Source organism: Panulirus ornatus, chromosome 20 (assembly GCF_036320965.1).
Source record: "Panulirus ornatus isolate Po-2019 chromosome 20, ASM3632096v1, whole genome shotgun sequence".
Taxonomy (NCBI): domain Eukaryota; kingdom Metazoa; phylum Arthropoda; class Malacostraca; order Decapoda; family Palinuridae; genus Panulirus; species Panulirus ornatus.
Genome location: NC_092243.1, coordinates 46728183 through 46743096, shown reverse-complemented (window position 1 = coordinate 46743096; position 14914 = coordinate 46728183). Strand labels below are relative to the sequence as shown.

Below are 14914 nucleotides of genomic sequence, written 5' to 3'. Positions count from 1 at the left end.
CATCATTATCTTGGAGGTACCATACAACACTCCATTAAGCGATACTATAAAAAAATAAAGACAATTACTGTAAACTGACCCTAAAATTTTTAACTCAATATAACTTTTTTTTTTTAAAGGCTCCAGTCACGAACATTAAGGCCAGGTTCCAAATGAAACGGAAAAAGAAAAGACGAGGGAAAACACCTATGAACTTTGGAGGAAATGAAATACCTGGCTTTTGAAAAGCGCCAGGTCACAATTATTGGAAAAAACATAAAAAGAAAGAGAACTCCAAAGCTTCGACAACTCCAAAGCTTCGACGTGCAGGGAAAGAAGCAGGAACCAAAACAGCCCACCCTGAGTTGCCGATGGCCACACAACAATCACATGATGCAGCATCCCACAGAGCACTGTGCAGTCCAGCCAGTGGCGTGGGCATAATAGCAGCCAGCTCTTTGGAACAAAAACCAAAGCAAAACCCACATAAGAGGGAGAGCAAACCAACACCGCAGCACAGGGCAAGGGGACCAAGCTTGGAAGCTAACCTGGCACAGTCCAAAAGTCAGAATGCCTTTGACTCAAGCAAAAATACAAAGCCAGAAGCACCCCAAATGTGAGAGTAGCACTCCACACAAGGACGAACCAATCCCCTGCACAAACAGAACAAATGATCGGAAGAGCAGAAGCTTCAACATCCAAACATGACATCCAGCCCCCCAGAGGCAGACCCAGCCACTCCTACAATGTGGGACTTAAAAGAAAGCGCTGACGTCACAGTAACATCATACATATTCAATGAGTTGAGAGGCAGCATCACAAAACCATCAAAGGAGAGACGAGAGCTGCTAAGAGCCCTCGACATACAGATGGGCAGAAATTGGGTTTGGAGGCACCAAGCTCAACAAGATTTTGTCCACCCCACTAAGACATCCTGTCCAAGCCCGAGCCCACTGAGGAAGCTGTGCCAAGATGAGATGAAGACTGGGTGAGAGAAGAGGGAGCAGAACTGAAGGGTGCAGATGAATGCAGTGTTGAGCTGCCAGCACATGAGTGCACTGGACTGCCTGTGGAGGAGAGAAAATCTTTGAAAAAAAGGAAAAAAGTGCAGGGGACAGGACAGAACCCCAAGGGACACTGCTGTTGATGGGGAAAAGGGGGAGGCCGATCCATCAACAACAACAGGGACAGACTGGCTGGAAGGGAAGCCAGATATGAAGGAACAAAGTGAGAAAGGGAAGCTAAATGAGGGGTGCTCAGAGAGGAGACCCGAACACCATACCCCATTAAAAGCCCTAGACATGCCAAGAGCAACTATGCACAGCTCCCAAAAACCTCTCAGGATGATGACCAGACACCAATAAGATAGAAAAGAAAATCAACAGTGGAGCTCACCCCATGGAAGCCACAGTTGTGACCAGACAGAAGACTGCAATTCTCGAGGTGTTCAAGGATACAGGAGTTGAGGAGGGATTCAGAGACCCAGGAAATGGCAGATGTCAAAGCAACAGGACGACAGCTAGAGACGCCAGAATGGTCACCCCTCCCAGGGATGGGATGCACTAATACATGCCTCCAAACAAAAGAAAAAATACTGGTTCCCAAACAGAAATGGAGTAGACAAGCAAGCACAGGTGCAAGTTCAAAGGCAGACTCCCTCGCCACACAGGGATGGACACCATCATGACCACAAGCCCTGCATGCATCCAGAGAAAGAGGCATCCCTCAGGCATTCTGAAAAGATACCAAGGATAGAGGCACAGGACCAGCAAGAGGAGCACTAGGGGGTAAAGGAATGCTAAAGTCATCTAAGGTGGAGTCAAAGGAGAAACGGGAACCAAAGAAAGCTGCCCCATCCATGGGAGAGACAGTCACAGCATTGTCAGAAGAGAAAAGCAAAGTAAAGGAAGAGCAACAGAAGTTGATAGAGATGCCCCTAATCAAAGACCAGAAAGACCCATTAGGATGAGGAGAGGCCTTTGTACCTACCCTGAATAAAAGGAATGCCCTGCGTCATGGACAACATGCTTGCAGTAACTACCGGCAATGACAAAAGCAGAGTGGGAGCCAGAGGAAGGACAATCCTTCCAAGCCTGACATATCCAATCCCCAGTCTGAATGGCCTCAGAACAGGAATGGCCAAACCATGGACTGGACAAAGAGGTTGTCCCGGAGAAAGAGGGGACAAATGCATCAATCCTGCAAGAACAACCCCCGTCACATGCTTAGCAGAGAAAGAGAAGCATCGCCACACAAGAGACAGCGATCTACCCAAAGAAAGTCAGAAAAGAAGTCATGTAAGCCACTCCAGTCAGCTTCATTGAGGTGCCAGTATCCACGCCCAGAAGGGGCTGCTGGAGGGGAAGGCACCATTAGAGCAGACACACCCATGAGTGTGTGATTAGATGAACCAATTGGGGGCAATACTGTAAATTTATAGCTTAAGTCTACCCCAAAACAAACACTGAACAAGGCACTCCACTTCTTACATTTACTTACATATATCTCAGGGTAAAATCTTGTTTGATTATCAAGTCCAAAAGGAATATGATTTCCAAGTGAAGAATTTTCATAATCATGTACATTTTTGAGGAAATCTTAACTAAGTCATTCATGCTTCATGGGGAAATCTCTCATCACACTAACTAAAAGGAATTTCTGTCTATGATTGTGTACAGTGAGTTTCTTTGATGCATCATTCATTATCTTTCCGAAGTTGGAGCCATTATAAGGATTAAATAAATAAAAGAAAATTAATTGATAGTACCACGCTGTACCAATACATCATTGAAACAAACAAGATGGCTGCCAGGCAAGTGTAATCAGCTGCCAGATTTTTGGTGGTGAGACTGTCAACTATATCAAATCTCTATGAATCTCATAGATGATAATTCAGAGAGTTGTTGTTAAAAAGATGCTACATTATTGGCATATAATTGTTGTGTACACTAAAACTTTTTCATGAAAAACAACTTTTGTAGCATTTTGAAGCAGTTCAAGACATTTTGTGGAAATTCTTTTTCATAAGAATGTGAGTTAGCTCTTATCATTGGAATATATTGGAAGGTGTGCTTTGACTTCCAAAAGGTTTCTCATGCACAGAACCCTTCTTCTAACCTGTCTCCCTGTATTTCTAATTACCTACCTGTTCATTATGGGAAGAGAGCTTTACACTTGTGGGACCCCATATCTACTATTTTGTATACCATCAAGACTTCAATTTTTGTAAACTGCCTGCTTTCACATTCTCCTTGCTTAATCCATTCCAATCATCCACTACCTTTACACTAAATCAATATTTTTCACATCCTTCTTGAGAAACAACTTTCTCAGCATCTGATTATGGCCTCTGGTAACTCTAGTGCTGGAGTTCATGAAGACCTATTTACCGTTAACGTAATCTAGTTGATTAAGGAACTTAAAATCTGTTATCAGTCGTCCCTCTCTCTTCTCTGCTCCAAGGAGGACAGCCGTGCAGCCCTCATCCTTTCATTGTGGCTCAGCTCTCTTAATTCAGTTACTATCTTGGTTTTTCTTCTCTAGACCCTCTCAACCATATCCTTGTGCTTCTTTGGGTGCAATGACCAGACCTGATCGGCATAATCCAGCTTCAGTCAAATATAAGCAGTGAATAGCTTACTAAATATACTCTTTTCCATGTACCTGAGTGCAATTTTAATGTCTGCCCACCAACAGTTTACTTCTTAAACAATTCTCCAGATGTGTAATGCTGGTGATTGATCAGATACAATATCCACACCTAAATCTCTCTCACATGCTGATTCCTACAGCTTATTTCCCACTGAGTTACACTAGGGCCATCATTTACTGAGTCCCATCCTCAATAACTTGCACTTATCTGAATTGGAGTTCACCAGTTATGGAGACTTTTACCATAGCCACCTTTTTTTTAACATACAACATGACATTTGCCCTTTTCCACATAGCTGGAACTACTCCTTCCTCTAGTGTTCTATTTTTAACAGTATTTCAAGAGGCCTAACAAGTATCTCAGTGCATTCCTTCAGCACCTATGAGAAGACTTCTTCAGGTCTATGGCCATTGAGTAGGTCCAATTGTTCTGATAGCCTGATTTAATAATTTCTGTCAATTTTTATGCATTTTAAGATTTATCCTTTCCAACATTTCTAACACTGGTATAGTGTCATCCTCCACAGGGGAAAACACTTTTAAATAATTCTTCATCCTCTTCAAGAATTCTTTCCTTATTCCCTTGGCCTGCTATGTTGGTCTTTAGTAGACAGTTTGCTCCTCATAAACTAGTGTAAAAGCTTAAGGTTGTCTTCTACCTCATTAATACTACTCATTTCAAAAGTTCTTTCCTCCTCCCTCCTTACCTTGCAGTACCTCTTCCAAAGTACATCCCAAAGTTCTCTCTTTTTTAGCACTTCATGTAGAACTATGTCTCTTTCTACTTAACTCCCCTCCCTTTTAGTGTTCCATAGAACCAATGTCTTCACTCCTTTGCAGATTTCACAAAACTTTCTACAGCACTGGCCTATGATCTTGCTCTATGACACCTCCTAAACTACACTTTTCGAGAACTTGAAATGTAAAACATATTTGAAGATGAAGCTTTAATCACAGGCAGCTCATTAAACTTCTGGAGAATGCATATGCTCAGTACGCTGATGCTGCTTACAACACAACCATCAAATGGCTTAGTTTCGGCGAAGTTTTGAAGTGTGTACAGGAGCTGATCAAGGAAATTCAACTCTTTTCAGAAGCACGCTGATGCTGCTTACCACACAACCATCAAATGGCTTATTTTGGTGAAGCTTTGAAGAGTGTATGGAAGCTGAGCAAGGAAATTCAACTCTGTTCAGAAGTAAAAGAAAAGTACATTGATCTCCCATACCTTAAAGATCAAGAACTGTAATATGACAGCCTTTGCTGCTATAATGGGCCACAATATGTACATTAAATGTCCATAATATGAGCAGAACTACTATATCATTTGCTTGGTGCTGCTAGACTCTGCCTTCCTATGGTTACACTGTGATACTAAAATAACCTTTGACAAGGCTGTATCACAGGGAGTACAGTCCCATCATAAAACTTCTTATGCCAAGAGTCCACCATTCCCAGCTACTGGAAGTAATGGAAACTTATATATGCAGGAGCTCATGAAAAGAGTTCCTTGGCAACACTACGACTCTTTCTTAGAAAAGGGTCTTGGGGTAACTATATGAATAAATATATATATAAATAAATATGGATTTGTATGTAGCATTTATGGATCTGGAGAAGGCATATGATAGAGTTGATAGAGATGCTCTGTGGAAGGTATTAAAAATATATGGTGTGGGAGGCAAGTTGTTAGAAGCAGTGAAAAGTTTTTATCAAGGATGTAAGGCATGTGTACGGGTAGGAAGAGAGGAAAGTGATCGGTTCTCAGTGAATGTTGGTTTGCGGCAGGGGTGTGTGATGTCTCCATGGATGTTTAATTTGTTTATGGATGGGGTTGTTAAGGAGGTGAATGCAAGAGTTTTGGAAAGAGGGGCAAGTATGCAGTCTGCTGTGGATGAGAGAGCTTGGGAAGTGAGTCAGTTGTTGTTCGATGATGATACAGCGCTGGTGGCTGATTCGTGTGAGAAACTGAAGAAGCTGATGACTGAGTTTGGTAAAGTGCGTGAAAGAAGAAAGCTGAGAGTAAATGTGAATAAGAGCAAGGTTATTAGGTACAGTAGTGTTGAGGGACAAGTCAACTGGGAGGTAAGTTTGAATGGAGAAAAACTGGAGGAAGTAAAGAGTTTTAGATATCTGGGAGTGGATTTGGCAGCGGATGGAACCATGGAAGCGGAAGTGAATCATAGGGTGGGGGAGAGGGCGAAAGTTCTGGGAGCGTTGAAGAATGTGTGGAAGTCGAGAACATTATCTTGGAAAGCAAAAATGGGTATGTTTGAAGAAATAGTGGTTCCAACAATGTTATATGGTTGCAAGGCGTGGGCTATAGATAGAGTTGTGCGGAGGAGGGTGGATGTGCTGGAAATGAGATGTTTGAGGACAATATGTGGTGTGAGGTGGTTTGATCGAGTAAGTAATAATAGGGTAAGAGAGATGTGTGGTAATAAAAAAGAGTGTGGTTGAGAGAGCAGAAGAGGGTGTTTTGAAATGGTTTGGTCACATGGAGAGAATGTGAGGAAAAATTAATAAAGAGGATATATGTGTCAGAGGTGGATGGAACGAGGAGAAGTGGGAGACCAAACTGGAGGTGGAAAAATGGAGTGAAAAAGATTTTGAGTGATTGGGGCCTGAACATGCAGGAGGGTGAAAGGCGTGCAAGGAATAGAGTGAATTGGAACAATGTGGTATACCGGGGTCGACATGCTGTCAATGGATTGAATCAGGGTATGTGAAGTGTCTGGGGTAAACCATGGAAAGTTTTGTGGGGACTGGATGTGGAAAGGGAGCTGTGGTTTCGGTACATTATACATGACAGCTAGAGACTGAGTGTGAACGAATGTGGCCTTTGTTGTCTTTTCCTAGCGCTATCTCACGCACATACGGGGGGAGGGGGTTGTTATTTCATGTGTGGCGGGGTGGCGATGGGAATTTTTATTAATAAAGGCAGACAGTATGAATTATGTACATGTGTATATATGTATATGTCTGTGTGTGTACATATATGTATACGTTGAGATGTACAGGTATGTATATTTGGATGTGTGGACGTGTATGTTTATACATGTGTATGTGGGTGGGTTGGGCCATTCTTTTGTCTATTTCCTTGCGCTACCTCGCTAACCCAGGAGACAGCGACAAAGTACAATAAATAAATAATAACAATATGTATAATTTGTTTCACCATGTGGGGACCCTTATCATACTTGAAAGGCTTGTCTTCTTGGTATACTGAAATGTCTTAAGTCACAAGTAACTACAATTAGCACCAAGAAAGGATCCAAGTGTCTTAGTTACCCTATAACATGATGAGTAAAAGTATAGTTCTTGGGTACAACCTGCACCCTACTAGATACAGTCTTTCGGGCACTAATTATGATGATATAGATTTGTCAGATGCTAATCTGTCAGCAGAGAGAAAAGTTCTTAAAGTATCAGTAATCCTGGGGTGGTGATGGAGAAGAGATGATGTATGGGTCAGCTAAAGTCAATACACATATGATAAGCCAAGTTCTTGCAGAATACAAAATCTAAATGTTCATGCAACAACAAATATGGGTAATTCACCAATACCTATTCAACTTTTCTTAATGTTCCCTATCAATTTGATTAAACAACAATATCTTTTTTAATCTTTCAATAAACCATGGCCCTGAGGACCACCCTAATTTCCTGGACTGGGCTGTTTATGGATAACAATTAATTTCACAATTCTTTTTTTTCTTGAAAGTCATAGATAAGGCTAAAACAATTTAACTTACCTTTTTTATCATTAATTGCACTTAAAAATATATAGGTTTTGAAAATCGAAAAACTTGTTCCCTGAGGCAATGTCCCACAGATATCAGAGCTTCTCTAGGACACTCTCAGAAAATCAGGGTCACAATTTTCCAACCCTCAATATATCCAGAGAGGAAACACTGGCCTTCCTGATGCTTTGCTAACCACTCATCCATGGTTGCACAGGCTTACTCGCTCCAGGCCCAACTTTAACCAATTTGCAACAGCCACTGAGATGACTTCATTGACCCACTTGCTTCCAGTTGCTCAGCAACTCACAATTAGCAGAGTGTTGGTGTTATTCCTAAAGTTACCACAGTAGGTACAAAAAGTTTTTGAAAAAGGGAGGTGAATGCAGGGCAGGGTGGAAAAAAAAATGCTTGAAGGACAACAACTCCGAAAGAAAAAGTATTTTTAGCTTTCAAAACCAATATCTCTCTTCTCTGTTGCCTGTCCTGTGAGTAAGAAAGCATTTCTATATGAAGAAGGAGAGTTTGAAGAAAAACTCAGATAATTGGCAGTATCATAACCAATGAGGTTAGGGGGATGCTGCTACTACTGCCTTTCTGTGGTGACCTTGTTATTACAACCTCAGGGCTGGAACAGAAGGAAGTATTGCCCAACTCAATTAGGGCAACATTTGTTTTTAAAACAAATAAACAATTGAGGTGTGCTGAAGTTTATTTTTTTTTTGGACAATCTGAGAGCTTTGCTGCCTCTGGGTAGCAATGCACTGGAGTTGCCCTTTGCCAGTAGCCTGTTGAGGGTGAGGCAATAAAGGCTAGGAAGTGGCACTGGGGAGTAAAAGGGAAAAGCAAATGAGAGTGATGGCTCTAAATGTTGACGGAAGATTGGTGAGAGTATAAAGGAGGGAGCTTGTGGAGAAATTTAAGTTATAGTTTGGATATGCTAGGAGCTGAGGAATCCCATATCCTTGGACGGGGTGTACAGAGTGAAAATGGAAATGATGAATGTAAGTTATGGGAGGACATGGAAATAATATGGGAGGGAATAAATAAAAATTATCCAGGGAAAGGGAAAGACGAAAGCGCAACTGAGCTATCACTGAAAATATGGGATGATGTTACAGAGCACGGATGGGATGGATAAAGAATTCTGTATGTGAAAAGAATGACAGGAACTGTGAAGTATGCATGTGTATGTGTCAGTGAAAATGAAGACTGTGTGAGGTACGGATGAAATGAAGTATTGCAGGAGAAATGTACAAATGGGTTTGAGAAAGAGAGAATGGTGGTTGTAATGGGTGATATGAATTGTAAAGGTGGGATGTGATGAAACTGGAGAAATAGTTGGTAAATGGGGAGTGTCCGGAGTAAATGAGAATGAAAGCTATCTTGTGGATCTACAGATATACATAAATGAGAAATGACAGAAGAAACGATCAAAAGGCTTTGATTTACTATGTGGCAATAGATGAAAGGTTGAGAAAGCAAGTGCTGGATGCTAAAGTTGTGAGAGAATTCTTAAGAGACTTTGACTATTTTGCAGTTCTTGTGGAAGTGAGGATCAAGAAGTGGAGGTATAGTGTAAGGAAGAATGGAGAAATAAAAGTGTCAGCAAGTGAGAAGATGAATCAGAAAGAAACCAAGGAGGAGTATGAATAAAGGATGACAGAAAATTTATATGAAAAAGCAGTTAATGTAGGGATGTAGTCAAATGTGAATGAGGTGTTTAAAATGTTTGGAGAAAAATTGTTAAAGGTAGTAGAATTAGTGAGATGTGAGAATAAAAGAGGATATGCAAGGTGGACAGATGAGACTAGAAATGTTGTGGAAGAGAAGAAAAAGGCATATGGAAGACTGCTCTCAAGGAATGTACAGTGGAAGTTCAGCAAAGCTGGAGGGAAGAATATAAGATGTGTGAGTGGAATGTTAAGAAGCTGATAGATGAAAGCAAAGAATGAGTAGATGAAGAGAGGTACAGCTAGCTAAATCTTGATTTTTAGCTGGGCTTAAAAAGTACTGAAAATCCCTCATCATATATCAAGGGAAAATGAGACAATCTCTATACATGTCATCCACATGAGGTACAGATAGCCATCAAAAGGTGCCATGGAAAAACAAGCCCCTGTATATGTATGGTACTTTCTCTTCCTTAAAGGACAGCATGGCCTTGATGGTGAATACGTCATTCTCACTCACCCACTTGGTCCTCCAAGTCTCATGGTGTAGTCAATGTGTCTTAAGGAGGTGCAAATAATGTAAGCTGTGGACTTGAAGTGAAATATTCATCAAGTCTATTCTTAAACATATCTGTAGTTCTGCTTTAAACCACTCTAACTGGCAAAGTGCTCCATATGTTAACAAGGAAAATGTTTGCCCTTGAGTTTGTATCCATCACAGCAAGCAAAATCAGTTAAATCAAGTCTTAAGTAACTTGATAGATCATGATTATCAAAGCTTTTGATAATTTTGACCACTTGTGTTAGATCACCTCTTCGCCTTCTCTTTTCAAAGCTAAAGAGCTTCGAGTTGTTTAACCTGCTCTTGTAGGATTTGTTTCTCAGACAGCCAGATTGGAAAGCCAAAAGATTCCAACTCACCTGCCATGATATGAGGGGTGATCTTTACTGATAAGGGCATCACAGTATTTTCAACACCATATCAAAGTGTTTATTAGAGAGAAAAACTCCTCCCCCCTTACCCCCAGACTTGTCTACCTAAATGCCACACAACATCAACGGATTATGCCACTCAAGATCAATCAGTCAAACAAACAATACGAGGCTTGACTAAGATGCGCTCAATCCTAATTAGTACAACATCAAGGTTTGAATCAATGCTGTTACTCTGGGAAGCCATCATACTACACCAGTCTCTGTGTATTCCCCCTGTATGGGGTCTGTACACAAAAAACTCTGACAGAAAGCAAGCAAACTACCCATCCAAGTTTCAATAGAAAACAGATGGGAGAACCTGGGGTAAAGAGGAACAGTTTACCATCAAAGAAATGGTAACACTTAACAGGTAATAATTTCATCAATCAAAAATATTCAAAAAATAATATACCCTAAAAAGAATCACAGTATAAAATGCAAAACAAAAAAGAAGTCTAAGTACATGATCTAACATGTCCAGAGACCCAGAAAATTTTGAGGTGACTAGCGTGAATGACAGATGAGCCGGTGGGATGAAAACGTAATCAATGAGTGGAAGTTGCTGACAGGCATTGGGGGAGTCTGAGCTAAAGTCAGCAACTAGTGAAAGGTGGTTAGCATAGGGTATGAGGTATAAACCTCACTAGAAGGTAGGAGTTAGAGAATCTCTCACAGCTCGTGGGACAGACCAACCCTGGAGAGAAACATCAAATATCATGTTTGCAAAATAATACAGAACACTGTAGTGTAGCTGTAATATAAAAACTTCACACTACCTTATAAAACAGGAGAGCACAAAGCAAAAAGAGAACAAATAAGAGACGTACACAAATACACAGTATTTAGATAAAGAAAGTGGAAAAGGGTGCAGAAGCAAACTCTTACAAGCATTCTTATCTATTTCTAAGGCAAATCGGCACAAGCCACAAATATCGGAGACTGATTTCATCTGAAATGGAATTTTGTTAACTTCTCTTGAGCATAATTACATTTTGCTTCTTTCTATTTTCTTCAATGTATTCTATGCTCGAAAATTTCATAAATGAATCTTTCCAAAAACATCTTAGTAAAAAATGTTAAAGCATGGAAGCACTCGTTTAGAAGCTTGATGGAAAAACTACAAAAAATATGTGCTACATATTAAAATATATGCCCAAAACAACAACAGAATTCTTATCATATCAACTGGAATAATAATAATGAATATGTGGCAATGACAATTTTCCAGTTTCAACAAATTGTTCACCCCCCACAAACCCATGCAAACAAAGTCAAAGCTCAACAAAAAAAAAAAAACAGCCACATTTGATTCAGGTTCATAAAAGGTAAACAGGAAGGGCAACAGTCAGCCTTAGAAAGTATCCCTTACCTATTACACTAATCCAATCTTTCACCTCCAAATTATTTCTTAATATTCTTAGAGATCCCTTTTTTACCCTGAAATACATTTTGATTACATTGCAATAAAAAGTAAATTGATGAAATCTACAAGACAATATTTCACCAGGAAAGAAAAGAAATATCATTTTGACCACACATGACAAATGAGGGGAATTCTCGCTAAACCTATCATATCGAATCTACAAGTACTGATAGAAATGAATTCATATACAGAAACTAAAAACTATAAGAAATAAAAGAATCCATAATTCAGAAAATATAAATGCAGTTTAAAAGCAATTAAGAAGAAAATGACAAGTGTTATGGAATGCATCAACTCAGTTCACATGCAATTCTTGGTTGCAAAAGTTCTACATCTGTATTATACCTCATGCAACTGCTGTATATAAAGCAATATTTCTTAAAAAAAAATATTTGAGTATATTTTTAATTCTACAGGCTGAAAGTAAGACGGCTCCATCTTTTGCATAAAAACAAAAGCAACATTCAAGGATAAACTACAAATCTATCTACCTGATCCTAATGTAAGGCCTGTGTAAATTAATGGTAGAAAAAAGATTACAATGTATATTAATGTACAACTGATACAAACTTACAGTATATTCTTAGAGCACTACAACATATGATTATACTACTTCAACTCATTATCAAAGAGCAAAAGTCTTCAGACAATTAGTTTGATTATATGAACTGAACTTCTTGAAAAGGTGTAAGGTCATACAGCGCAACTGAAGAATATACCGTATTACAGTTAAGTCTCTTCAAACATCAATTAGTTTAATATAGTAACATCAAATTGGTCATCTAAAGCTAATCAAAATTCCTGTACCTTATTCATCTGATCTGATGTTTAGAAATATAATTAAACCCCAAACAATTACAATCTTTCTTGACACCCATAAACATATATTCAAGTCACTCACGTTCAAGACACAGACTGGTGGAACAAACCTACTGATTCAAATCTAATTATGAAATGTTAATATAAGCAAGGAACAAATGTTATATATTTCCATATAACATGTCCGCAAAAGGCCAAAGATACCTTCAGGGATGGATGATGGTTGTCTTCTGTATTCTTACCTTTGACTTACCGACTTAAATTGCCCTTACTACAAAGCCTCTTAAACCTTAATAATTGCAATGAATGAGTTTATGTTTTCTCTAGAAAGCTGTATCTTCATCACTATTCAAATACTTCTCATCAAATTTCTATCTATCTATATCTCTGATGCCCATTTCCTTTGGGAACCCTCTCAAGGTGGTGGTCACAATAAAAGAATGTCCATAACTGGAGAACTACAGTGCCGCTTCTTAGCCTTTCAGTCCCTCACTCTAAACAGGCAACTCTAGCACAGTGTTTCCAGAGGCTCCTCGCTAATGTTCCTAACGACTACTTCTATTCATATCTATATTTATTTTACTTTGTCGCTATCTTCTGCGTCAGTGAGGTAGCGCTAGGAAACAGACGAAAGAATGGCCCAACCCACCCATGTACACATGTATATACATACACGCCCACACACGCAAATATACATACCTATACATCTCAACATATATATACACACAGACATATACATATACACACATGTACATAATTCATACACTCTGCCTTTATTCATTCCCATCGCCACCCTGCCACACATGAAATAATAACCCTCTCCCCTCGCATGTGCACGAGGTAGCGCTAGGAAAAGACAACAAAGGCCACATTCGTTCACACTCAGTCTCTAGCTGTCATGTAATAATGCACCGAAACCACAGCTCCCTTTCCACATCCAGGCCCCACAGAACTTTCCAGGGTTTACCCCAGATGCTTCACATGCCCTGGTTCAATCCACTGACAGCACGTCAACCCCGGTATACCACATTGTTCTAATTCACTCTATTCCTTGCACGCCTTACACCCTCCTGCATGTTTAGGCCCCGATCACTTAAAATCTTTTTCACTCCATCTTCCCACCTCCAATTTGGTCTCCCACTTCTCCTCATTCCCTCTACCTCTGACACACATATATCCTCTTTGTCAATCTTTCCTCACTCATTTTCTCCATGTGACCAAACCATTTCAAAACACCCTCTTCTGCTCTCTCAACCACACTCTTTTTATTACCACACATCTCTCTTACCCCATCATTACTTACTCGATCAAACCACCTCACACCACACACTGTCCTCAAACATCTCATTTCCAGCACATCCACCCTCCTCCGCACAACTCTACTTCTACCTAACATTTTATTTCACAACATAAATGGATTCTTACATGGTGAACAATGGGTAAAAACCGAAAAAACAAACAATTCAAGAATGATATACTTGTTGAGAGAGAGAGAGAGAGAGAGAGAGAGAGAGAGAGAGAGAGAGAGAGAGAGAGAGAGAGAGAGGAGGGAGGGAGAGGGAGGAGAGAGAGGGAGAGAGAGGAGAGAGAGAGAGGAGAGAGGGAGAGAGGAGAGAGAGAGGAGAGAGAGAGGGAGAGAGAGAGGGAGAGAGAGAGGAGAGGGAGAGAGAGGAGAGGAGAGGGAGAGAGAGAGGGAGAGAGAGGAGAGAGAGAGAGGAGAGAGAGAGAGAGAGAGAGAGAGAGAGAGAGAGAGAGAGAGAGAGAGAGAGAGAGAGAGAGAGAGAGAGAGAGAGAGAGAGAGGAGAGAGAGAGAGAGAGAGGAGAGAGAGAGAGAGAGAGAGAGAGAGAGAGAGAGAGGAGAGAGAGAGAGGGAGAGAGAGAGAGGGAGAGAGAGAGAGGGAGAGAGAGAGAGGGAGAGAGGGAGAGAGGGAGAGAGGGAGAGAGAGAGAGAGAGAGAGGGAGAGAGGAGAGAGAGAGAGAGAGAGAGAGAGAGAGAGAGAGAGAGAGAGAGAGAGAGAGAGAGAGAGAGTCTGAACAGCAAATATACCCAATGTTTGCCAAGACAACTCTGTTTCTTAATGATCTACCGAGCAAGTAAAACTAATACAGCATGATGTATTATCATCTAATCTTGTAAAAAATTACTTTATCCAAAATGTGATCTAATCTAACAGTCATTTCAGTATGAATATAAATGTACACACACATACTGTTGGGGCCACTACTGTTTCAAATTTAAATTGGATTTAAGTATACAATTTGAAAATTGGAGAAAAAAATCACAAAAATATGTTTGCTAGTGATGCTAAGATTATAAAAACAAAAGAAAGAAAAAAGTGATGTATAATTCAATGATGAAATAATTCAAAGACACACAAACCCAATGTAGTAGTGGTCAAACAAAGGTCTACTGAATCTTAACCCTGGAAAATGCAAACTTATGAAAATGGGAAAGGCTTTAAATTGACCTGACTGTCAGTAATATATTTTGAGGAAACAAGTTATAGGTTGTACTATGAAAGCAACTAAGAGTTGATATCATGGTTAAGTTGTAACCTGATTGTTTTGTGGGAGGAACTGTGAAGAAGACAAACTATATTCTAATCAATGTTTTAACTGCCTCCAAGTACACGGACTTAGATATTTTGGGA

General features: G+C 40.0%; 1 protein-coding gene across 15 annotated transcripts in view; it reads right to left on the bottom strand.

The window, feature by feature from the left end:
• Positions 1-14914, bottom strand: part of coro (protein coronin) — a 160197-nt gene that overhangs the window by 28891 nt on the left and 116392 nt on the right. For 2 of the 15 annotated variants that reach the window (XM_071674870.1, XM_071674859.1), the window contains exon 11: positions 11391-11458. The exons of 12 other annotated variants lie outside the window; for them this stretch is intronic. In XM_071674870.1, the coding sequence (XP_071530971.1) occupies positions 11423-11458 (36 nt within the window). In that variant the 3' untranslated portion in view covers positions 11391-11422. Of the gene's footprint in view, positions 1-11390; positions 11459-11935; positions 11954-14914 lie in introns of all 15 variants that reach the window. One more of the 15 variants, XM_071674864.1, reaches the window with a different exon arrangement.